Raw genomic sequence first — 25,573 nt, forward strand, 5'->3', positions numbered from 1 at the left:
TTTTTTTTTTTTTTTTTTTTTTTTTTTTTTTTTTTTATAATCTGTTTTTTGTTTTGCTTGTGTGTTTTGGAGCAGGCGGTTTGGTCTTATGTTTCCGTAATTTTAATCTTTGGTTCTGCTTTCGGTTGATTTATATGTGTTTTGTTACTTCAATTTTGTTAGGTTGAAGACCAAAAGTGCTGGAGCTAGTAAGAAATCGGCGAAGGCTGCGAAGGATCCTAACAAGCCGAAGAGGCCTGCTAGTGCTTTTTTCGTTTTCATGTATTTCTCTCTCTCTAGCTTACTGATTTTGTATATGTATTTTGAGATCCGTGTTTTTAACGTCTAGTAGAGGTCACTTTTTTGCCGAATTTTTACTAGTTCGATTTTGTTGTTGATAAATATAAAGGGAGGAGTTTAGGAAGCAGTACAAAAAGGAGCATCCTAACAACAAATCTGTGGCCGCTGTAAGTGATTTTAGATCTGCGTCCTTTTTTATTTCATTTCTTTTAGGGAATTCATTGATTTTTAAACGCGATCTCGTTTGTGCAAATGAACAGGTTGGGAAGGCTGGCGGTGATAAATGGAGATCATTGTCAGACGCCGTAAGTTATTGGAAATCGATATTGTTACTCCCTTTGTTCTGTGATAATTGCATCAAATTACATGTTCCTGATGCGTTCTCGTTTGATTTTTTCAGGAGAAAGCGCCTTACGTAAGCAAGGCGGAGAAGAAAAAGACCGAGTACAACAAGACGATGCAGGCCTATAACAAGAAACTTGTAAACTCTCTTACCCCAACTTTTTGTCCAGAGTACTTGCTTGCTCTTGTTTATCTTAATCATCGGCTACAATTATTCCTTTAGGCGGAGGGCAGCAATGGAGCTGAAGAAGAGGAATCAGACAAATCTAAATCAGAAGTCAATGACAACGAAGAAGATGACGATGAGAGTGGAGAGGTTTGTAAACAAGCTATGTTTGAAGTATGCAATTCCAATAGTCGAATATGTCTCATAATCCTTTGTTTTGACATCTGCAGGAGGATGATGATGAGTAACTGTGTAACTGTATGGGATGAGGAATGCGTTTGAAGGATAAGCGATTTAACTTCTCATAGCTTGGAGCATAAAGACTCTGCAATTTAGATTTTTCTTATGTCTCGGATAAATAGCTACTTTATTTTTCTCTTTTTTTTGGGTAGTTAGCATAGATGGGAGAAAAAAAAATCAAAACAAAGAATGCTCTGTTCAATGTTAGATTCCTTAAGTTGACATGGTTCTGTATTTGAAAGGAAAATCTGTTAGTAATTCACAACCATTCAGTTTTAGTTCATTAGCCCACTGATCTTGGTTTTTTGATTTTCGTTCTGCCATTTCTTATTTTGATTCCCGTTGACCCATCTTCTTGCAATTCACCATGAAAGTGCGTGAGTTCATGTCTTGAGCTTATCTGCTTTGTTGGGTCGGTTGTCTTTTTGATTTGAAAGTTTGTTAGATTCTCTCTTGGTATTTGAGGATGAAATGATGGTGTTTGTTGACTTCATCCTTGAGTTTGAAAATGGCTCAAATTGTGAGGGTCTTCATTATAGTTTGTTTGTGGTTTCTGGAGAGAAGTCAATTTGTGGATCACAGTTCGTTCGTTCAGATGAGTGTTCTGAGTCGTTCGTTGATTTGTGAACAAATTCGAAGTTCGAATTCTTTGTTATGGTAACAAATTTGTGTTCGTTGTGTTCTTTCTTATGATGAATAAGTTTGGTTAAATTGGTTAAGATGGGAGTGATGGAATTAGGTTGGAGAATGGGTGTAATGATGTGTTGTTGTTAGTCAATTTACGTTTTGATTACTTGAAGACAGACTACGAACTTATTATAGGTATAGAGCCACCAAACGTGGTGCTCCTGTTGCTATGCATTCAAGAGTCGGATTCTTTGCCCAAATCACCATTAATAGGTAGTTGGTGGGTGATTTAATGAATAACAATGTGTAAGATGAATGTTAAAGCTATCCCACCAAGTTAGTTCATAATTGATTTGTTGCATTACGTTTGTAGAATTTGTACATTCCTAGATGTTATATGTTTGTCAATTTACGTTCTTTAACACGTGTATTTGCAAGTTTCGGTCATTTATGATAAAATATTCAAAAGATAATAGAATATGCATGATCATTAGGTCTAACTAATCCTGGATAGATATAAGCTTAACAACTTCTTCATTTATTAAACACTTCTCCATTTATTAAACGATAAAAAAAAAATCTTTAGGATTTTGTCGTTTGATTATTGTTGCTTGTGTTTTAGGTATCTAATTGTGTCGGTGAGATCCAATAAAACATTTCTTAAGAATGAAAACAACTCTATTTGACGAATTATACCTAATGAGCTAAAATTGACAATATGGGCTAAAATGAACAATATCTGATGGGTAACGGGTCAAATCGATAAATTATTCCCCGTAATAACATTTTTTTATATTAAAAAAAATCAGTATTTGAAAAAGGGACTGAAATTGATTTAAAAAACCAAACATGAGAAAGATTAATGTGATCTAGTGGTGGCAATTTCAAAAGCGTGGAAGAACAGAGAAATGGGAGGGCCAGGGCGGTGCTTGCTGGTTACGGGGCCTCCGGTAAGCTTTTGCCCCGCCGTAGATCGTAAAATGGATTTGGATGAATACATTTGAATGAAAAGAAATGTGATCATGTTTTGTTTGGGTGTAGGCTGTGGGCAAAACCACTCTGATCGTCAGGGTATTTGAGATGCTTAAAGCCTCTAACCCTAACTTGAAGATCAAAGGCTTCTATACTCGTAAGATGCAGATTTCTTCCTCTTTTTGTTTCTCTGCGATCGATTTTGCTATGGATGTTCCGTTGTCACAGGAGAAGTCAGGCAAGGAAGCCAGCGTGTTGGCTTTGAAGTCGTTACCTTAGATGGCCGAACATCTCCCCTTGCTTCGACCTCTGTGTCCAGGTACTCACCTCTCTCTCTCTCTCTCTCTCTCTCTCTCATTATCTCACTTCCGCTGGTTCATTAGGCTCCATACTTGATGCTCTGATTCTTCATTTTCTTCCAATTCTGTGGGAAATTATGGATTATTTGCTTAATTTGTAATGCAATGGCTTGTGATTCTCCTTTGCTTCTTAATTTATGAGTGGTTGCATTGCTGCGACCTTACTTGGAACAGTCCTTGAGTTCTAAAGAATGGCTGCATTAATTTTGTGTTAGCTTCAATCGGTATGGTTGAAATGGCATCCACATGGTGAAATTTGAAAGAGAGAAAACTTAGTGAAGAAGTTGAGTTTTTCAGTTGGAACGGACGGGATTGTCGAGAGGGAAGGCGATTTTTTATTTCTTGTTTTAGAAGTGTCCAAGCCTATAGAAATATCCTGATTTTAGAGTAACATCTATGGATGTGTGTTTGTAGTCTTCAAAGTTCATACGCACAAATTTGTTTGTGCCCTGAGCATGTTTATGTTTATGTGTTGAGGTTTGCATTCTAGGCTTGAGAGAGTGCCTAAACTTGATTGGATGGTATAAGGTTCATGTTTATGTTCATGTTTCCTGTAACTATATTGATATCCATTGCAGCTCAGAGTCTTTAAGATGGCCCACTGTTGGGAGGTATAAAGTTGATATAGCATCATTTGAGTCATTGGCATTGCCAGAATTGCAGGTAATATGGGTTATTTGGAACTTAGAATGTGCACAGATGAAGAAGAACTCACACTTGACTTTTGAAAAGATTTGGAAGAACTCTATTTTGAATGGCTAAAGCAATGATCTCTGTCTAGGATGAAAAGACAGTATTCTCCATCGTGTTTATCTAAATAAATAAATAAAAACAGGGAAGCGTTCTCCTTCGAGGTTACGGGTTTATGGCCTTAACATAACTTCTGAAGAAATGGTATCTGGCAGGTTGAAAAAGATACAGATCTGTTCATCATAGACGAGGTTGGGAAGATGGAATTGTTTAGTTCATCATTTTTTCCGGCAGTTCTTAAGGTTTTGGAATCAAATACTCCAGTTTTGGCTTCAATTCCCATCCCCAAGTCTGGACGGGATATACCTGGAGGTACATTATTCCCATAAATTCAATACTCAGCTTTGTCTTTCACTTGGATTAAGATTTGGGTTTAGGGTTTTTTGTGTTGTATGGTGATTCCACAGAATCTAAACTTGCGTGAACTGTGAAATTAGGAACAGTTGCAAGGCTGAGAAATCATCCAGAGGCAAATATATTTACGTTGAATCCAAGTAATAGGGATGGTGCTACAGAGCAAGTTCATGCCCAACTGTTGAACATCCTGGAACAGCAGCATCAGCAGCATTAGCTGTTCTACTTTTAAGTAAGTTTTAGGGCAGGGCAGGGCATGTCTAAACTTGTGATAAGTTGGTGGCGGATCTAAATCTTCAAGGATCTTTATGATTTCAAATTTATGTACTGTTTGTTGGATTTTACAGTGGTTTATATTTATGATTACCCAGCTTAGTGCTAACCATTTCGATGAACATGCAAAGCCACTGGTAAATGTCCTATGTAAGTGGAAATTTTGCTACAATAATTTTAGATTTGGAGGAGCTACATAGAATTTCAAGTTAATTATGCACAACAAAAGCAATCAAAATATATAAACAATAAATAAAAATAAAGTTGATAGGGAGTTAATTACGTGTTCCATGTTGTTCAGCAGTTCGCAGTAATTGATTTGCCATGGATGAAAATGACTTCGCTGTGTCTTGCATTTCCGTAGCTCTTTGGCTGATTCCCTGCGTAATGAACAGATACTAACATATGATATCTCCATAATCAAATTCAATGATGGGGACTTGTATAAAACAGAGAAAATGAAGCCTGAACCTTTGGACCTACCTGTAATTTTTTTGCATTCTCTTGCAACTTGCTTTCTGCCATCTTTGCATCACTTGTTTCCTGCAAGAAAAAGAAAAAAGGGATGGTGATCAATTTTGAGCAAGTTCATGAGAGTTCAAGTCCACCGTTAGTAGATATTGTCTATTTTGATCCGTTACGTGTCGTTGTCAGCCTCACTGTTTTAAAACGTGTCTATTAGGAAGAGATTTCCACACTCTTATAGAAAAATGTTTCGTTCCCCTCTCCAACCAATATAAGATCTCACAATCTACCCCTTGGGGGTCAGCGTCCTCGCTGGCACATAGCCCGGTGTCTGGTTCTGATATCATTTATAACATTTCAAGCCCACCACTCGTAAATATTGTCCGTTTTAGCTCGTTATGTATCACCATCAGCCTCATGGTTTTAAAACGCGTCTACTAAAGAGAATGAGGGGTTTTCACACCTCATAAAGAATGTTCCGTTTCACTCTCCAACCAACATTGGATCTCGTAGTCGTTAAAGAGATTAGAGCCACTTAAATGTTCATAGATAGGAGCCACTTGAATGCATAGAGAAGAGATGTTGGTTGGCAGGCAGGCAATGTATACTTACACCGGCTGATGAAAACCCGTACTTCTTCTTGATCTGATCAACTGCACCTGCCTTACTATCTGCTGCTGCGTTCCAATCAACTTGCTCTTCCTTGCTCGAGTTCTTCTCTGTCTTCGCCTTCATCTGTTTCAGCTTTCCTGAATTTTTTACGAGGCATTCATACGGGTTCAGTTAAAATATAATTTTACACTCTTGAGAACGAAATTAGTTCAAATAACCAGCAATTAGAAAGCATTAAAAAAAAAAAGATTCCATCTTTTGTGGAGGTTGGTGGGGAACTGACCTTTAAAAGAATTAAATGTACTGGCCAACTTTTGCTTATTGAGAGAACCCAACATGCTCTGTTCTTTTGGTTTTTCAACAGCATCTTCAATTTCGATGTCATCTGAAACACAGATAGGAAAAGATTTAGCCACCATTTTAAAGTAAATGATAGCAGACTAGCTCGTGGATTGAATGAATACCTATATCCAACGCAGGCTCGTCCTCATTTTCGACCAACTTTTCAGTACCTTCAGCAGTCTTAACATCCCTGTGGAAGTTGGAAGCTGAAAACACTACGCTAAGTTCTTCAACACTTTCTCTACTATCTTCTGCCTCCATATCAGGAGCCTGCTTTGCTTTGCTTCCAGAAATCTCTTGGAAAACAGAAGTAAATATACCCCCCTAGCATTCACCAAAAACATGTTTTTGTTACCCCTTTTGATTTAATATTCTTGTTCTAGCTACAGTTTAAGCAAGCAATGTTTCTACCTTCTTTTTCTCCTTGTGTGCAATGGACCCTTCAGGTGGAATCACGTAATCTTTCCTGTATATGTGACTGATAGAGTCCATGATCCTGGAGAAAAAACAAACTTCTTGAAGTAACAAATTAATATGTCAATAAATAAAGATACCGTTGTTGAGGATTATTGAAAGGAGTAGTCCCACGTTGACTAGTTAAGATGATGATCAAGGGTGTTTTGTTCAAGGGCTCCAGAGAAATGAGAGGCTATTCAAGGACTCTATAGGCCTTAGGGGAGACTCTATAGTGTTCTTTGTTCAAGGGAAAATAGTAGTCTCACATTGATTAATTAAGATGATCATCATGGATTTATAAGTAATGAATACATCTCCATCGATATGTGGCTTTTTGGGGAAACCGAAAGCAAAACTATGAGAGCTTATGCTCAAAGTGGGCAATATCATACCTAAAGCTCTTCTTATGGGACAATACCGAGATGACAAAAATTTCTTGATCACCATTCACCTGTTCACAAAGAGGACGAAAATCAAAGCAGACTCACATAAGACATAAAAATTAATAAAAGCATTTAGCGATCTTACCACAAGAAGTTCTCCATCCTTGGAAGAACATGCAGTGCTTTCAGGCAACGAATCAAGTTTTGAAGGAGAATAGTTGAAGCCTCTTACTGTAGTCTCCTTTAAGAGAGAGAACTCCGGCAAGGACCTATGATTGGTGGGGTATTTAAGTTAATATTGTTCTATTTGGTATTGTTCATAAAGCTGTGGTACAGTGAATAAAAGGCAGCACCTTATTTCAATTTTGCCATTGCCAAAAACAAGCAAGAGGGCAACATCTGAGGTAGTGTAGAAGGTTGAAGCCCAACAACATGATGAGTGAAACTTCTTCTTGTAAAGAACCTTTTTTAGTCCCTGAGAAGAAGGAACAATGGCAGTGGTGGTAGTCTCTCATATGATGATGTAGAAAAGTAATTCAAATGGGTGGGGGCTGCAGATGATGGCTACCTGAACAGCATGCACGAAGGAATAGATATACGCAGCTTTCTCAGAACATAGTAATACCAACGGCTGTCTTGGCACACCATCCACTGCTGGACTGCTGCTGCTGCTCCGTTTTCCCAGTTCAAGATCGTCTGACATGACTGACCCTCTGGTTGATGCATCTTGTCCATCTGCACCAATCCAAACCAAAATAATTCAGCATGATTCTTCTACTTAATCAATGGAGCCCTATTGGTCAAACATGTTTGGAGGAGAAGAAGGACCATTTGGAGCTTCGGAAATGAATAATGCACAGTTGAAGTAGTGGATGAAGTTGTTTATTTATAATTTATTATAAAACTTTATTTATTATTTTAATTTCGTAACTCTTTTGTAGTGGGCAAAAAGGTGAGAAATTACTTGTCAAAGTGACCATTTTGAAGAGTAGGAAGTTTCTCTCGTGGAGGAACTATAAATACCCACAAATTATGAGGTAAGAGGGAGATTTTTGGAGGAATGAAATTAAACTCTCAAGTTGAAACTTTCTCCCTTCAAAATTCGAGCATCATCTCTGCTATTTCTAAGTTTCAAGCAATTCTTATGATAGATTTATTTGAGTCATTCAATCAAGTCTTGTTCAAATTTAATTGTGGAGTAACTCAATTTAGAACAAGGTTCCAAATCTTGCTTCTAGATCTTTGATCTTAATAGGTAATCTAAATCTAGTCTTATGTCTTGGTTGATCCAAATTTTGTACAAAGAGGTGTTAATTTCTTTGATTCAAAAGTTCTTGCTTCAACAAAAGTTTAGATCAGGCTGAGGATTAGGTTGTCTTAGTATCGGGATGATTCAAGTAAAAACAGAAAACCAGTAGAAGGAATAGATCTTACATAAAATCTGCATGAATAGAGCGGTGGAGGGTTTCTTGGGATGAACCATGTTAGCACTCAATGTATTCCCCGTTTCACTTTCAAGAGCCAAAATAGAAGAATCCTTTGTCGCAATAGTGAGAACATTTTTCTCAAAACCCTGCAAATTGCAGCTCTCAAACTGCAAAGAAATGATGCCGCTGCATATTTCACTGGCAATACGTTTTTGATATATCAGACTCGACCCTTGTATATCGAACAGAGAAATCTGTCGAAAATGATCAAAGTTGCAACAAATTAGAATTTTATTGCAACATTTAAAAACCAAGAAAGAAAGTGTGAAATAAGAGAATAAGCTCACATATCCTTTATCAGTTCCAACAGCAAGATGATTTGATCTGGGGCTGATGCTAATTACAAGTACTGAACCATCAACTTGTACAAGTTTAACACTTTGGATAATATGATTGTTCCGTTTCTTTGTACTGCCTGGGGTATGCGAATGATCACTTTTAGAATATCATTGCACTTTGCAACATGGAAAACTCAACTCATAACTCTAAAATTACCTTGGAAAGGCATAAAACTGTTGTCTGCCGCATAAGATTCTGGTCGAAATTTAAAGACACGGACCTGATGCATACAAAAGTCGTAACATTAAACCATTAAGAAGCCTATATTTTCAGTTTTGTGAAATGATTCAAACATATCAGTTCACCGTTCCGCTATGGTCTCCAGAAATAAGAATTTGGGAATTGCCATCAAAATGCAATGCTGTCACTGGTATTCCACTTAAAGAAAAATCATCCTCACTCTGCATTATAATTAATCAAATATTAGCTTTTTAGTTATAATTAAAGGGGGAAAAAACACATGCCCAAATCAAATCATTTGATATGCGTGCAACTCATTGGTGAGGATTGTTATTGTTGAGGATTGTTGGGAGAGGAGTTTCACGTTGGTTAATTAAGGGGTTGATCATTGGTTTATAAGTAACGAATATATCTCCATTTGCGTAAGGCCTTTTGGGGAAACCGAAAGTAAAACAATAAGAGCTTATAATCAAAGTGGAAAATATCATATCATTGTGGAGAGTCGTAATTTCTAACATGGTATCATAGTCATGTTCTTAACTTAGTTATGTCAATAGAATCCTCAAATGTCGAATAAAGAAGTTGTGAGCCTCGATCAAAAGTGACTTAAGTGTCGAACAAAGGGTGTATTTTGTTCGAAGGCTCCACAGAAGGAGTCAAGTCTCAATTAAGAGGAGGTTGTTCGAGAGGACTCCATTTGAGGGGAGGATTGTTGGGAAAGGAGTCCCACATATGCTAATCAAGGGGTTGGTCATGGGTTTAGAAGAAAAGAATACATCTCCATTGGAAGAAGTCCCTTTTGGAGAAACTAAAAGTAAAGTCATAAGAACTTATGCTCAAAGTGGACAATATCATGTCATTGCGGCGAGTCGTGATAGCCCCTCATCAGCCCCTATGAAAGAAAATAAAGATACGAAAAGAAACTAAAATTTCTTTTATTTGAACTATCATAACTCAGATAAGAAAAATATTACCTGTTGTTGTAGTGAAAGGATTGGGATAAAAATTGGACATGATGCATCCCAAAAATTTACGCTTCCATCATTATGTCCTGATATATACAGATTCTCAACCTTAGAAAATCCACCAAATTCGACCGTATTCAAATATGTTACTACTTCCTTTGGTTTTGGCTCAGAAAGAACAAGGGAAGGAATGTCCTTTATACGCTGAATGTAATCCTACAATGGCACATATAAGACAGTGATATATGATGAGGATTAGAATGCATAAAAGCATGGAATGATTTACGCTTTAAACATACCTCATCTGGAGGATGTAGAGAACAAGAATTATTGGTGAAAAATCTTGCCACAGTTATGTTTGAACCAAGCAACGGAATCTTAAGCATAGCCTCCTTTGGAAGTGAGGTAGCCGACCTGGATTGGCATTGTTGTAGGAGATATTTCTCAATCAAGCAATTATCATAGGCATAAACACACCCAGATTTTCCAAGCAATAGAAGATAATCTTGTTTGTTCTTGCTCTGATCACTGAGGCTTGAAATGATTTCCATGTCAATGCATGCTTCGGACAACTGTAGCCCCAATTTGATCATGCGAGCTTCAATTTGCTCATTTAACAACACTACCTGCCGCCAAATTGATTAAATGCTAGTTCAGTTTAAATTTAGGCCCGCTGTGGTACAAGCATGCATAATGAATGTCCTCGAATCATGTTGTGAGAAAAGGTTTAGAAAATGTGAGCGAGGAAATATATTTGAAAACGATTTGAAGAATTGAAGAAAGCAACGTTATATGACTATAAGCAAATTAAGAAATATCACGGCTTAAATAGCATATAACTCAGGATAGGAAGAAGAGACAACTAGTCATATCCCCTTATAGTACATTTTGGGGCATTTTAGCCCTGGCGGGTGTAGACATGGTTTTGGTGAACGGTCATACACCCCGTATTGACCCAACGTGAAATGGTGAAGACCTATCTAAGATGAAAGCATGTAAAAGGAGTTTAGAACATGCATGCAACCATGGACAACATGTCCAAGACAAGTAAGACCGAGACATCTGCCATGTGGCTATAGGCAACACGCCTTGGACAAGCATGACCATGACACATGGCAACACACCTTGGACAAGCATGAACATATATTGATAAAGTAATACGCTTAACTGAAAAGTATTTGGAACAGTTTCATCTTAAACTATAGTACCTGCAGGGAGTTTGAAGAGGCACCCATAACATATAGTCGACTTGTTTTTGCATCCATATAATCACACCTCAGTGATGCAATAGGAATTTGGTCCAACTTATATCCGAGATTAAGCTTATATAAAGGACCAGAGCGACCGCTATTCTCTGAAGCTGATTCAGCTTTTGGATTTTGGCCATAAAGAATAGCCCATATTAAAACATCTCCATTGCTATATCCTACAGCAACTTTGCTTCCTAAAGGGCAAACCCAACATGCAGAAGTCACCTTCTTTGCTTCTTGATATGAAGATAGCATGGTATTTCCCCCCGTTATGAAAATAGATTTGGATTCTTTAATTCCCCACAAAACAATCAAGCCATCCTTGAATATTAGAAGCACTCTACAAGGAGTAGAAACAAAGATTATAGTGATAACCTTACCATAGCTGTATGAGTCAAGGCCATGGTATCCATTATTACCTCTTGAATTCAGTGGTCGGTTGTGGTAGTATGTGGTTTACAGAGGTGTCACTGGTAACATCAGCTGGATTTCCTGAACAAAATGATGGGGTATGCATAATTATACTATAAACAATTTGTGAGAATGATGTTCAAAGAAAATTCAGAGAGGGAGGGAAGAGAATGGGTCTCACCCCGTGAGGCTGAAACAGGTATGACGTAATTCATTTGTACTATTTTTCCGAGACTTTGGTCGAGCTTCAAAATTGAAACATTACCAAGATCATCTCCAACATACCTGCAAGTTTTAGGAACAAGGTGGTGAAGATTGTTGGGAGAAAATCCCATATCGATTAATTAAGGGGTTGATCATGAGTTTATAACTAAGGAATACATTTCTATTGGAATGAGACCTTTTGAGGTAGATCATGTTCAAAGTGGACAGTATTATACCATTGTGGAGGTTCGTGATTCCTAACACAGGGACCCTTATAACAGGTCTAGGTTAGAACAAACTTACATATACGGATTCTGTTGCAAGATCGTGAATGAGGTGATTTCTTCCTCAAAAACATGCACATGTGACAAAAGCTTCCTGTCTATATCCCATACCTACACAAACAGGTTTGTCAAAGTAAGGATGTTATATTAGACCAGAGACGGATCACAATCAAGTATCTTTCATTAGAAATCACGATCCTCCGTAGTAGTATGATATTAAAATAAGTCTCCTCTAAGTGAAATACCTCAATTTGGTTCTTTGAAGTAACATTAAGAAGGAATCCCTGGTTCTCCATGAACTGAAAATTAATAACCACAATATCTTAAGAATTCAACTTATTTGGAAGAACCTGAAGATAAATGTTTAATAGAAACAGAATTGAAAACGTAAGAATGAGAGTATACTTGCAAAAACTTGCTAGGAATTGCCTCCTTAGATTCAAGTAGAGTTTGAGCGTTATCTTTTCCAAATAGCTTAATTCGACCATCGCTACGAACAACAATAAACAATGAAAGTTAAACACACTCAATTAGAGAATAATTTGTAAAATGTAAGTTATGATTAAGGGTGGGACGAAGGGAACGTACCTGGTAGAAAGAGCAAGAATCTTCTGTATTGAGTCATAAGCAGAAATAGTAGAGCCTGAAGGAATGCCATAGTGGAAGGCGAGGCGTGGTTCCACCTCGCTTCCTTTTAAACCATCAAGGGTGCTTCCTGTCTGTGCATCATAAACATGCCAATTTCTACTACAACACTTTCATTTTTCCATGGACAAATCATAAATGTTTATCATACTCTTCAACCATTGTTTTCCCTCATTTTTTGTTCTTCCTTCTCACATAGCATATAACAGAAAGAATCTTCCACCACTTTTATTATTCTAAAAGTGGAGGATTGTTGTGGATGATTATGGATTTATAAGTAAGAAATAAATCTCAGGCCTTTTGAGAAAACCAAAAGAAAAGTTATGACAACTTATGTTCCAAAGTGGACAATCTCATACTATTGTGGGGAAGGGAAACTAAAAGGAAAGTCATGACAACTTATGCTCCGAAGCGGATAATATCATACTATTATGGAGGGTCGTGATTCCTAAAACATGCTTCATAAGCTTAGTTTAGTTTAATTAGTCAAAATTTATAGATGTTTTAAATTTCATTCTGCATTACTGAAATTCAAAATTAAAAAAAAAAAACGACACGCAGAAAGTTGGCAAGGACTTAAAGAGAAATTAGGCCATTGAAAAAGAAAATCTAAATTCATGTCAATTTCTAAAATTTAAAGAATTAGTAGACGACTAATTCTCCTATACATTTCTATCATTTCACGGAAAATATAATGAATTAAATTAATTTTTATAAAATAATGGTAAATAAATTGCAAAACTACTCAAACATTATATAAATATAGACAATTAAATGAGCCAAAAAGGACAATTAAATGAAAATTGGAAAATAATATAAATGAAGGGTCGACGTGTAATTAAAAATATAAATACTTCAGGACTGCGGGTTGAAATAAATTTAATAACCAGATTCCCGTTCACTTGGGCAATCCATGTCCAACCCTCTGGACATGGGCAGATTTAATTAGCTCTGTACAACGCCTTCATTTCTGATTATATATATATTTCAGCTCTTTATCCAAATCCTCGCCGTCCATCACGTGCTCTGGTCGTCTCCCTTACTCTTTTATATCTATATTTACTGAATTCAGTTATTAAAAGAATCAATTTCAATACTTTTCGCCTCTATATTTAAAAAAATATATATATATATATTTATTTTCTTTCACTATTATAAATAAATAAATACTACTATTATTGTATTCTCTTTTCATGTTAACGAATAAATTATAAACCAATAAATATCGGTTTTGGCGTTATCTGCCGACTCCTCCAGTCGCGACGATCAATGCTTTTTCAACAATTAAAAAAAGAGTAAAAATCCACATCCACGTGGCTGATCGGCCGGTGACTGTTCCTCCACCTCCTCTTCTCTTCTTCGACTCGGGGAGCTTCGGCCGATTTGCAGTATCGAAATAGAGGAAGGATAAAATCATAATAAAACGCATCACATTTGGAATCGGCATCAAATCTAAGAAATTTCAACTCCTACAACTACACTTTCTTTACAGATTCCAAGAAGGCACCATTTTTTTCATTTTCCTACACTTTCCAGGAATTAAACAAAATCAGTAAACAGAAATAAGACAATGAACTCCGCATTTATCAATTTTGAAATCTCATAGCGAAAAGCGGAAGAAATTTGGTATCGATTCGATATGCGAGGTTCTGTTTTCACTCAAGCTAAGCGTCGTAGATTGTATAAGAACAAACACAGCAGAACGACTCAATCGAAGCAGTGATCCGGTAAAGAAATTGAAGCATTACAGATCAAAAGAGTCCGATCGAGAGTGCAATGTTGACGATTCAGTAAAGATGATCGGAAGTAAAGAAGAATTTGAAAAAGAAATTTAAGAGTGACTAACCTTCCGCGAAGCCTTCTCGACGAGTTTCTTCACAAACATCTTGACAAATGCGAAAGCTCCACTCTCTGAGAATCTGAGTGAACGAGAACTGAGATCAGTAGAGAAGACTGAAAATGGAAGATGAAATCCGCTTTGTGATAACCGAAGAATGTTGATTTGTCTTAATTATATATATATATATATATATGATGAAGTTTCTTTTGAGCAGAGAGGCGAAAATGGGGGGTGGGGCAGAGAGGAGCCAAGCGGTTTTTTCAAAAACAACAAATGGAAGGTTTGGATCATCTGAAGGTGACACGTGGACGCTCATCAAATGAGTCCTGAAAACTAACACTCCCTGACCAGTGAAATAACGCCACGTTTCTTTCGGTGGACCTATTTCCCGCCCTTTGGATTCTGTTGACCATGACTAACTAGTTTCTTCTTACTTTCTTTTCAACTATATTATTTATTTTTTCTTTTTTAAAACTAATCACTTCAAAGAATATTATGATTAGATTAGCATCTTTGTATTTATTTAGTTTTTTAATATAGCCAAAAAGTATATATATATTATTTTTTAATTTAAGATTACATACTGGACGATGTGTAACGGTCCCACCAAATCCATCTCCTTTCAAGGCCTAGCGTGCACATCGCCTCATGTCTATCCCCTTTAGGGAACAACCTCCTCGCTAACACATTGCTCGGTGTTTAGCTCTGATACCATTGTAATGCTCTAAGCCCACCGTTAGTAGATATTGTCATTTTTTAGCTTTCTTTTTTGGGCTTCCCCTCAAGCCTTTAAAACGCGTCTATTACGGAAAGGTTTTCATACTCTTATAAGGAGTGTTTCATTACCAACGTGGGATATCACAAAATGTGTCTAGTAAGTATTAAATTAATAAACATAAATCCATAGCTTGTAGAATCAATCTTGATACCCTATATTTGCATATGACCGAATGTAGACCCTAGTTTGTGTTAGGTTTTGTTATTCGGGATGTTGGATTGTTTTAGTGGTATGACACACTTAGTCAGAACATCCCTATTGTCAAGTGCTGTCTGTTTATTTGATTTAGTCATACCAAGTAGAAGTTGTTAGTGGTGGGTTGTTTTTCTATAAAATTATTTAATAGCCAATTTCATTCTTCAGTACATTAGATTTCTCCCCATTTTTCTGATGTTTTCTTTTTCTTTCTCCACTGTTTGGAGCAAACTAATATTAATCCTGAGTGTCAATCTCAATCTCTTTCTCGTCTCATTTTTTACTATTTAACCTTGATTATCTTTTAACCCTACTAAAATTCCAACTAGAAATTCAACACATTTCGTATGAATTAGGATTTAAATATTGATATCATTACATACGTTAAAATCGCGTTTTTAGGAGGAATATAGTTTTCTTTTCTTTTCCTTAATTTAAAACATAAAATTTTTAATACATTCATTTTAAATGAAATGGAAAAAAAAAAAGTTTAAAATAATTTCTCAAATTTCAAATAAAAGAATTTAAAATCAGATTTGCCACAAACAAAGAGGGGCTCACATGCTTGTCTATAGACCCAAATTATCTGGGTTGGGCCGAATCGAACATTTTGTTTATTTTACTTTTCTACAAATTATTATTCATTAATTACCAATTAATTCTTTTAAGTTAATTTATAAAAGTACTCTTTTGGTTAGGCATATATTTATTTAATATTAAATTATTTATTCTCCAACCCCTCTTAATTTTTTTTAAAATTATTCAAATATTTGAAAATAAATAATATTTTACTTATTAACATCTCATTTTTATTAAAAATAAAAATTTGAATAAATGACCTTAGCAACCCAAACCGACCCAACTCAAATATTTGAAAAAATTTACAAAATAATTTAACATAATTTTTTTTATATCATAAATAATTATTAAATAAGACGTCTTACATTTATTTTATCTTCGTGTTGTCAATTGTCTGATATTTATGAACTCTTAATTCATACGAGAAATGGGAGAGAAAGGGCACATGGGGGATAGAATATTAGTTATCAAAAAATGAAATCAATCAGTAGTCACAACTAATATAATGTATAAAACATTGGTCCCCATGGCCCCAAAATGCAAAGCAAAAACGAGGGACTAAACTGCAAAAAGATATAAATTGAGGGAGTAGAGTGCAAAGAAAGGATAATTGCACATATGCTGGCTTTGGGTGTCATCATAGTCTTAATTTTCTTCTTCTTATTGAAGTCCCACATGACAACACAACATGTTGGTCCTCTCACCATCATATCATTATATCACCTTCCCCTTTACAACCTAAACCCTAAACCTAACCTCTTTTTCTATCCATTCCTTTTCTTTTGTCCCGACTAAACTCTACGTTCTCCTTATAATATCTCTATCGATATTTATGTTTATTTATTGTATAGCGAGGTCCGTTTGTACGATATGTAAACTATTTTCGTTATCGGTATGCTCTCGTGTATACTCAAACTGATGCAAAGACATAAATAAAGGAAGACGAGTCTGTCTCAAAACAAAAATTGGTTTTGATTCTTGTAACTGTCTGAATTTCGAACAAATAAAAGAAAATTGAAATTTGATAACCATCTGGGTTTATTTTTTCATGTTCGATGACTTTTGTTATGGATAAAATTGGACAAAAAATACAAGCCGAAGCTTAAGCTCACTGCTAACAGATATTGTCTACTTTAACCCGTTATGTATCGTCGTCAGCCTCATGGTTTTAAAATGCGTCTATTAAGAAGATGTTTCCAGACCCTTATAAACTTTTGTTTCCCACTCTAACTGATATGAGATCTCACAACCACATAGAAAAAATATAGCTGGGGACTAATTCAGGTCAATACATAAGGACATGGTGGAATTTGGGCTAAAAGCGGATTAAAACTCCTTTATCTCGGCTTAGGTGGTTGGGGTTGACCTCTCGCTCGTGCTCTCGGCAGCATGGCATCTTGGTTCAATCCGGTATCGACTAATTAAAGTATTAATTTTTAATAAAAAATTTCAAAATTTCATTTTCATTAAAAAAAAAAAAAAAGTCCAAATTTTCATGTTTTTTTTAATTAATCTAAGTTAAATAATAATAAAAAAAATTATTTGTAGTATCATATCAATGTAATAAAAAAATCACATAAAAATGTGATGATGAAGATTAGAATAAAGTTGATAGCTGTGAACCTTTCTAAAATTTAGAAATGGTATTATTCAATTAAAAAGGCATTTTTTTTTTTTACTTTTTATTATTTTTTTCTTTGCTCCAAATTCTTTCCTTCAGTGCTGATTCCGATTCATAACTCCAGAGGCATCTGTACGGTGTCGTTTAGATTCTCGTAGAAAAGGTATGTACTATTTACACTTTTGGGAACTAAAAAAATCCTACCTATAAATAATCGCATTAATTTCATTTTAAATAATATAGTTTCAAATCTTTAATTATAATGAAAATTTACATCTAAAAAATATATTTTAATTTTTTTTTACAGTAAATAGAGATTAAATGTTTAAAAAATTAATAATAAACTAATAAATAGTTTGGATATAAAAAAAAATAATTATATTTTAAATCTATTTTATAATAACAAACATTAAAAAAAAAATAGAGAAAAAAATGTCAGACTGGAAGCAGATATTTTACGTTGGTATTTATTTATTAATAAAAAAAAAGGATATTTTAGAAATATTATTTACATTCCATTGACAAGAGAAAGGGATGGAAAAGGAACGCGCGTAGAGTAGCGCGTGAGGAGAAAGCACGGAAAATGGAAATGGGAGTGTGGTGCGTAAAAGGCAGCGGGAAGCGACTGCGTGTGAGCTGTTCCTTACGTGATCCAACAAATCATTTCACGTTGTTGCGACCCCATCGCGTCAAACCAACTGTATTTCTTCCCCTTTTTCCTCTCTTTTTTTTGTCTCCCGTTTCTTCAAACAAAATACATTTTTAACGAACTCGTTTTAAAATTGTGAGGCCGACGACGATATGTAACGAGTCAAAACGGACATATTTATTAGCAGTAACCTTGAGATTCTACAAATGGTATCAGAGTTAGACACTAAACGGTGTGCCAGCAATGATATTGGGTCTCTGCGTGATAGATTGTTAGATCCCACGTTGGTTAGACAGAGAAACGAAACGTTTAAGATGTGTAAACTTTTCCCTAATAAATATGTTTTACATCCGTGAGGCTGATGGTGAGCTTAGATTGTTACACTCACGTACCTCCTATGTAAATATTAAAATGTATATGAATTTCTAATTTAGTCTTCGTTGTATCCCATATTGACTGAACAGAGAATGAAACGTTCAAAGTATGTAAACTTTTTTCTAATAAATGTGTTTTACAACCGTGAGGCTGATGGGGGACTTAGGTTGTTACACTCACGTACCTCGTATGAAAATATTAAATATTAAAATATATATGAATTTCTAATTTAGTATTCGTGGTCGATTTTGTATGAATTGAACTATACTCATGTTGATAATTTTATCAATTTTATTTTACTTAATAATTAATTGAAATTAGAAAATATTGATTTTATTAAGAAAATATATCTTAAGTATGGATTAAAAAAAATAATTTTAATTATAATTTCACATTATAAAATTATAAAATATTTTAATGATGGACCCTTTAGTTGACATGTAATTAACTAAAAAAAATCGATGGAAATTAAGAATATATATTAAAAAATTATAATATATCGTAAATAAAAATAATAAAATAGAATTTATGCCACGTACTTAAAAACAAATAGAAAAATTCAGGGGAAAATAGGAATTTATTAGCGGAAAGAAAAAAAGTTTTAATTGGGGGAGAGTGGGACCAGGCCTTGGAAAAGGCATAATATGCCACGTACTTTACCGCTCATTATTGTTACTATTAATATTTTGGTTTTATTTTTATGTAAAAAAGAAAAATAGTTTTGGCAATTTTATAATCATTTTACTATTATTATTATTATTATTATTTAATTATTACGAGAAATTTGATGGCTTTCAATTCCTACTTTTTGCGTCGACACATTTCTATTCATGATTGCATCCAACGCGCGACGCCATTTCTATTTTCTTCTTCATTACCAAATTTTCCAGTAAATACCTCGGTTGTTTAACTGCATTCCTAAACTCGCCGCCTCACTCCTTGCCGGCGCCCTTCTCCGTTCAACTGCAGCGTCGCTATTTCTTCCTCCATTCTCACTGGTGCGATCTCCATTCCACAGCTTTCTTTCTTTTTTTCTTTGTCTTCTTCCTTTCTCTGAATTTCAATTGTTCCTCGTTTTTCTTTTGTTCGATTACTTCGTTGAATTTCAATTGAGCTGATTGGTTGACGAAGCAGGTTCTGATTCTGACATTGCGCTTTGTTTTCTGTTTTGAGACTGAATTTTGCGTTCTGATCATGGACTTGAATTGTTGAGGTCGGATATATGCAAGTTTCACCGCTCTGGATAACCTTTTTGTGTTCCTGTTTCTGATTGTGTGAAGTCGTTGATTGTCAAGTTATGTTGTAGGTGGCTGGTTTTGAAAATTTGACAAATTAAAGTGATGAATTAGTCCTGTTTTTCATTTGACTTCTAGCTTGCTATGCTCTGTAGTCTGTACCACGAATTTCCTTGAAGCCTTTCAAAAAATATGATATCTGGCCTCTTCTTCCTACAATGGATCTTGCTGTAGTCTTCTATTGTCTTTCTCCCATTTCTGGAACAGTTGTGCTTGCTGTGCTCCCTCGTGGTCTTTCTGTACACAACGGAGCCATTGACTTTCTCCTTCCGGATGAGAAGAGATTCTGTTTTTTAAATAAATAATGAATTATTGTCAATTTCCATTTAGGGTATACTGTTGATTCTGTTGCTCATATTCATACACGATACTAATTTCTCCAGGATATGGTTTGAATGTTTATCGCCTCTTGTTGTTTCTTGGAAGGATGTTTAAGAACTTATCGCTATAAAACAGATAACGTAACCAGAGTCCTATTGCCGCAAAAGACACTGCTAATTAGCGAATAGCATAATATATTCCCTGGTCATTAATTTAGAATGCTGTTTGTGTGCTCGGAGTGTATGGTTCCATCGATGATATTTATTTTTGTTGGTTGCAGTTTGCCAGTTTACAAACTTCGTGACTTATCTTTTTGCCTAATTTTCTTCTTTTCTTTTTCAAGGTAAACAAGGATATTGAGATCGATTTATACCAAGTATGAAAGAACCAAAAAAAAAGATAGTGTCCTGGTAGTTCCACAAGCTGCATGGGTGGCTTATTATATCCTTTTGACTTCGACCGCAGGAGCATGGCCAAGAAAATCTTTAATCAAAAGAGACGTAATGGTGGTATGATTGATGTTATTATGCTCTTTGTTATGAGAAGAACATGTTCTGCGAGTTCTGCTTGAATAGCCATTTTCCATTATAATGTAATTGACATTAAGTTGAGATTTTGAAATATTTTCATAATATTGGAATATGAAGTTAGTAGGAGCGGTAGTGACTAGAAAATTTGTTTTTGGAAAGCCGAGCTTACATTAGAATACTGATATACGTACAGAAGCTTTCTTATCAGTCTCTTGTTGCTCATGTACATATGCCCGCATACGGAAGTGTAGCATCCCAATATATATATATATATATATTTTTAATAAACCAGATTTTGTAATGAATGTTAAAACTTTTTACCAGTCTATCATGTACAAGGACACCATTTGATTAGAAACCAATCACTGCATAAATCTGATTATTTGAAGTAATTTTATCTAAATTGAATTCGCATTTTCTGCAGGCCTGGAAACCCCTCGAAATAGCCTGGAGCTACAGATGGAGAGTTCTCAAAGTTATTGTACTGCAGAAGAAATACCGGTAAATCTACAATTTTCTGGCTTTATACTAGCTAAACGACTATTCACGTCGAAGTACCTTGTTATTAGTTTTCTGACTTTTGAGAGCACAACACTAATACAAACTGAAGCTTTCACCCCAATGCAAACTGAAACAAGTCTGTCTATATAATTGGATCGTCTAAGTTCGAGATATCGATCTTTGAACCGTCTGGAAAATTCGTTCTGTTTGATCTTCTATTTCTATCTCAGTTAACATCATATGCTGATTTTTTTTTTTTAAATTTTGTATCCGTAAGATCTTTTTCCAGTCTAAAATTTTGTTACATCATGGTTAAGATACGAATTAGAAAGAAAAAAGATTCATGCTTCTTTCTTTTGGCAACAACCGAACCAAATTTTGTATCAACCTATCACTCTTATGTATCAATGGTCAAAACTGCCACCAAAAAATTGTATGGAATGATATTAACTATGCCCATAATCTCTTAGTTGATAAATTGATATCAAAAGGCCTTGAAATTAATTGACCTGTGCTATAACCGCTCATGTATACTTGTCTAGGGTCTCAACAGCCTATATCACGAAAATTATATAAGAAAAGGGCAAAGTCAATCTTGGCCCTCCTGTTAATTACTAAGTTAAAGATCACAAAAGAAATATATGCAGGTGAATCCCTGTTACTATACCACATCCTCATTGGAGTATTTTCTACAAATAGTTTCACTTTCTCATTCTCAAGTCAACTTCTACTTCTGAAAATGAACTTCTTTTCAACAGTCTGTCCTCTAGTTTTCTCATATTATTTTCTAATGATCTTATTCCCCAATATCAATATACTTTCCATGCGTGTTCATTTCCACATTGTTTCCGTTGCTCTCTCTAATTGCCAGTTTCTTGTGACCGCTGCTGAATTTTCAGTACTCCTATCAAATCGATGAAGTGTTTTCTGACAAGGACTATTTAAAGAATGAGACTTCAATGAAGAAATTAATTGATAAGGAAATGTCCACGCGCACGAGTGCCAAACATCATGGACCAAGCATTGTTGCTCGACTCATGGGGATGGATATGTTGCCCTTGGATGCAAAAAATGAAGTTGAGCTCAGTGACAAGAGGCACAATAGCAAGGGAGTTAAGACTTCAAGTAATGAAATTAATGGCAGGGGCTTGCATTCTTATGCATCCTCCAAATCAAATTCTTGTAAGCAGATGGACGTGCACTCATCTTATCATGATAATGACAAGGATGCTGATCGATGGAGGAGTACCAGTCAGAAGATGGGAGGACCTCACCGTCGGGAACATCCTCAGGAGGAGGAATTACAGAAGTTCAAGAAGGAATTTGAAGCATGGCAGGCTGCAAGGTTTAGGGAGTGTTCAAGGGTTATTGAAGCTAGCAGCATCAACAGACAGTCGCTTGCTCAGGGCGACGCCAAGGAGATGGAACTAAATGTAAACAGAAGGAAAATATCGAGCCCAAAGCTCTCAGCAGAACCTAAAGGTCCGACAGTGGGTATGAAATCATATAGAAGAGTTGATCTGGATGGTGGTATTAAGAGAGAAACATTTCCTGGTGAGCAGAGGGGACCCTTCTCTTTGAGAAGCAAATCCATGGATGCAGATTTTGAGCATCCTTGCCTGATAAGTAGCGATCAGAAAGACAAATTGCTTGGCCCAACAAAGATTGTGATTTTGAAGCCTGGTCCTGATAAGATGTGCCTCCATGAAGAGCATTGGACAAATTCCTCAGGGACCTTAGGAGAAAGAGTTAGTATTGAAGATTTTCTTGAAGAGGTCAAGGAGCGGCTGAGATGCGAATTGCAAGGGAAAACTACTAAAAAAGGCTCTGCTGCTCGAGGAAGTGGGATAGAGACACCATATAGTGAGAAGTCATCTCACTCAAGACAAATAGCTCAGAACATAGCAACACAGGTCAGAGACAGTGTCACAAGAGACATTGGATTCAATTTACTTCGTTCAGAATCCACGAGATCATACAATAGCGGAGTTCAATTTAATGGGTTGGGTTCCCCAGAATTCATGAACAAAGATACCAGAAGATTCTTGTCAGGAAGACTGAGAAATGTTCGACGGAAAGATTCAGACTTAGATAGTGGCAGCTCTAGATCATCTGCAAGTGATCATGAAAGAGTTACGAAGCAAGTAGAAACTATTTTGACAAATGGAAAACATACAAACTACTGGGAAGTACTAAGAGATGCAGAAGAAATACACAGTAGGTCTTTCAGGCATGAGGCAGATGAGGTTCTCCCCAAAGAATTGTCACCTAGGAATCTCTCCAGATCATTATCAGCTCCAGTGTCAGGAACATCGTTTGGGAAGCTTCTTCTGGAGGACCGCCATATTTTAACTGGCGTCCACATTCAGAGAAAACATGAAGCAAGTGATCATGTGGCGGTGAATCTCAAAAAGCAGAAGAAAGAGAGGTTTAATTTTAAAGAAAAGGTTTCCAATTTCAGATATAATTTCACTCTTAGAGGGAGGCTGTTCGGAAGAAAAACTCAATCGATTAGCGGATTGGATACTGCTGACCTATACTCTACCAAAGACATCCTGAGTGGACCAACTGTTGTAATGAACTCTGGGGAGCGCCATGAAAGGGTATAATAACTCAACTATTTCAATTCTGGTTCCACACTTTTATCTTCACTAATCATTTTTTCTTCATTGTCCCAGGAGAATTTCACTGAGGTGCCTCCTAGTCCTGCTTCTGTGTGCAGCAGCGCCCAAGAAGAGTTCTGGAAGTTATCTGATCATCACAGCCCAATATCAACTTCAGATGTGACTCCTAGAGATGAGAACTGTGTTTCCCAGGTCTTTAGGGAGATCAGCTCTAACTTGAAAGGTACGTGGAATTGCTTTTAAGCACGATCAATTTTACACTTCGTACTGTTATCAATGTCGTTTGTAGATAAATCTTTTTACTTCTATGGATTTGTTTATTTTGAGAGTTTATCATTAACATGCCTTTGAATACAGTGGCTATTGCCTTTTTAGTTACTTACATCTCAAGTCTGCTCGTCAAAATACTTCCTTAAAATGTTTGTCTGCTTCGGCTTGTGTATATTGGTTGATTTACAGATTTCTAAAAAATTATGGTATACATATCAACATTATGTATAAACTGCTTAACGTGAAAATTATCATACATATAGAAATATAATTATAGAAGACGGCAACCCGACATGACTAGCTAAAACATGTTATTCGTCAAGAGCATCACTCGACTAGTTACAGCATTCAAACCACTGTGAATTCTGAAAAAAAGAAAAGAAATGATGTGTCATTCTTTCAGTGGTGGACATTTATCAATCAAGTACAAGTATGAAATTGTCATCGAGTTCAAATATTTGATCACTTTTTTGTTTACACTGCAGAACTTCGAAGACAGCTGAGTCAACTTGATTCCGATGATATTGAGGACAAAGTGGAACAGCAGCCAGTTGAGTTTGAAATCACAAAACTTGAAGATCCAGCAGAAGTTTACATACGAGACCTTCTTATTGTTTCTGGCATGTACGATGGATCAACTGATAACAACTTTTCACGAAATAATGCAGCTACAAAGGCTATCAGCAACGCTATTTTTGACGAAGTGGAAGAAGCTTATCGAAAATCAGAGACGAAAAATGAAATCATCGGGAAGGAACAGAACGAAAGTAATGTAGATCACAAACTATTATTTGATCTGTTGAACGAAGCCCTTCCAATCGTACTTGGACCATGCTTAACAACATCCAGATTTAGAACAAAAGTTATCGACTCCTCTACGCCGCTACCGCCTTTGTTCGGAAAAAAACTATTGGATTCTGTATGGGACATCATACGCAAGTTTATACACCCTCCAACTGATAGATCTTATTTCTTGCTCGAGGGGGTGATGGCTCGAGATTTAAATTCAACTCCATGGGCCTCGTTAATGGATGTCGAGATTAACACGACGGGAAGGGAGGTTGAAGGGCTGATCATCAAGGATTTGATTGATGAAGTTGTGAAGGATTTGCGAAAATGATGCAGAGTCTTTAATTCTCAGGACACTGACCTTATGCTACTACACTTAGGAGTGGACAGAAATTGCATGGAAATCAGCTATTCAGGATACACCACGCTTGATATTCACTCGAAATATATTTTCTTTTTTGTATTACTTTTACGTACATATGTCCTTATTGGATGTGTTTAATGCAGATGGGCTTCAACTGAAGGTGTTATTCAGATGTAAATGACACTCTTATCTGATGTTTATATCATAATTTGTAAAGGAAAGTTAACATGATTTTTCTTTATGCAGTTTCTCCACGAATCTTGCCTTCGCCGGCTCTCTTTGTAATAGCCAGCGTCGAAAAGATAAACAGGCTGCCACAAATTTCAATGCTAAATTGCTTCGACAAAATTAAGGTATAACCTTGCGTAAAACTTCTTCATCTATAATTATAAGGACAGATACATATTTATTGCTTCTACCCCCAACTATAAGACATGTTTATGTGATATATAGAATG

At 35.9% G+C, this 25,573-nt stretch overlaps 4 protein-coding genes across 6 annotated transcripts in view; 3 read left to right on the forward strand and 1 right to left on the reverse strand.

The window, feature by feature from the left end:
* Positions 1 to 1,313, forward strand: part of LOC111451359 (HMG1/2-like protein) — a 2,217-nt gene extending 904 nt beyond the window's left edge. Inside the window, exons 3-8 of the mRNA XM_023092121.1 lie at positions 163 to 261; positions 389 to 446; positions 540 to 584; positions 680 to 760; positions 845 to 937; positions 1,018 to 1,313. Coding sequence (XP_022947889.1) covers positions 163 to 261; positions 389 to 446; positions 540 to 584; positions 680 to 760; positions 845 to 937; positions 1,018 to 1,035 — 394 coding nt within the window. The 3' untranslated portion in view covers positions 1,036 to 1,313. The remainder of the gene's footprint in view (positions 1 to 162; positions 262 to 388; positions 447 to 539; positions 585 to 679; positions 761 to 844; positions 938 to 1,017) is intronic.
* Positions 1,314 to 2,493: 1,180 nt separating this feature from the next.
* Positions 2,494 to 4,481, forward strand: LOC111448271 (cancer-related nucleoside-triphosphatase homolog). 2 transcript variants are annotated; one of them, XM_023088163.1, is made up of 6 exons: positions 2,494 to 2,604; positions 2,696 to 2,783; positions 2,855 to 2,945; positions 3,564 to 3,648; positions 3,891 to 4,047; positions 4,173 to 4,481. In XM_023088163.1, exons 1-6 carry the CDS (start codon positions 2,563 to 2,565, stop codon positions 4,304 to 4,306), a joined length of 597 nt encoding a protein of 198 aa, XP_022943931.1. In that variant the 5' UTR covers positions 2,494 to 2,562; the 3' UTR covers positions 4,307 to 4,481. The 2 variants fall into 2 exon arrangements, with proteins under 2 accessions (XP_022943931.1, XP_022944673.1); XM_023088905.1 differs by having other exon boundaries at positions 2,495 to 2,604; positions 4,179 to 4,481.
* A 23-nt stretch (positions 4,482 to 4,504) lies between these two features.
* On the reverse strand, positions 4,505 to 14,392 carry LOC111446607. The gene is made up of 24 exons (XM_023085831.1): positions 14,232 to 14,392; positions 12,329 to 12,459; positions 12,146 to 12,230; positions 11,986 to 12,039; positions 11,760 to 11,851; positions 11,434 to 11,537; positions 11,261 to 11,333; positions 10,800 to 11,181; positions 9,891 to 10,217; positions 9,601 to 9,807; positions 8,752 to 8,847; positions 8,603 to 8,666; positions 8,395 to 8,522; positions 8,055 to 8,301; positions 7,189 to 7,355; positions 6,974 to 7,095; positions 6,766 to 6,889; positions 6,630 to 6,688; positions 6,193 to 6,277; positions 5,904 to 6,105; positions 5,723 to 5,824; positions 5,440 to 5,576; positions 4,846 to 4,905; positions 4,505 to 4,742 (listed from the first exon to the last, which is right to left on the reverse strand). Exons 1-24 carry the CDS (start codon positions 14,268 to 14,270, stop codon positions 4,638 to 4,640), a joined length of 3,192 nt encoding a protein of 1,063 aa, XP_022941599.1. The 5' UTR covers positions 14,271 to 14,392; the 3' UTR covers positions 4,505 to 4,637.
* A 4,848-nt stretch (positions 14,393 to 19,240) lies between these two features.
* LOC111442905 lies at positions 19,241 to 25,412 on the forward strand. 2 transcript variants are annotated; one of them, XR_002710399.1, is made up of 7 exons: positions 19,241 to 19,420; positions 20,382 to 20,547; positions 20,993 to 21,069; positions 21,969 to 23,672; positions 23,748 to 23,916; positions 24,449 to 25,289; positions 25,363 to 25,412. XR_002710399.1 is itself a non-coding variant. In XM_023080469.1 (6 exons), exons 2-6 carry the CDS (start codon positions 20,466 to 20,468, stop codon positions 25,081 to 25,083), a joined length of 2,667 nt encoding a protein of 888 aa, XP_022936237.1. In that variant the 5' UTR covers positions 19,241 to 19,420; positions 20,382 to 20,465; the 3' UTR covers positions 25,084 to 25,347. The 2 variants fall into 2 exon arrangements, 1 of the variants encoding a protein (XP_022936237.1); XM_023080469.1 differs by lacking the exon at positions 25,363 to 25,412 and having other exon boundaries at positions 24,449 to 25,347.
* Positions 25,413 to 25,573: the final 161 nt, after the last annotated feature.

Source organism: Cucurbita moschata, unplaced genomic scaffold, assembly GCF_002738365.1.
Source record: "Cucurbita moschata cultivar Rifu unplaced genomic scaffold, Cmos_1.0 Cmo_Scf00001, whole genome shotgun sequence".
NCBI lineage: Eukaryota > Viridiplantae > Streptophyta > Magnoliopsida > Cucurbitales > Cucurbitaceae > Cucurbita > Cucurbita moschata.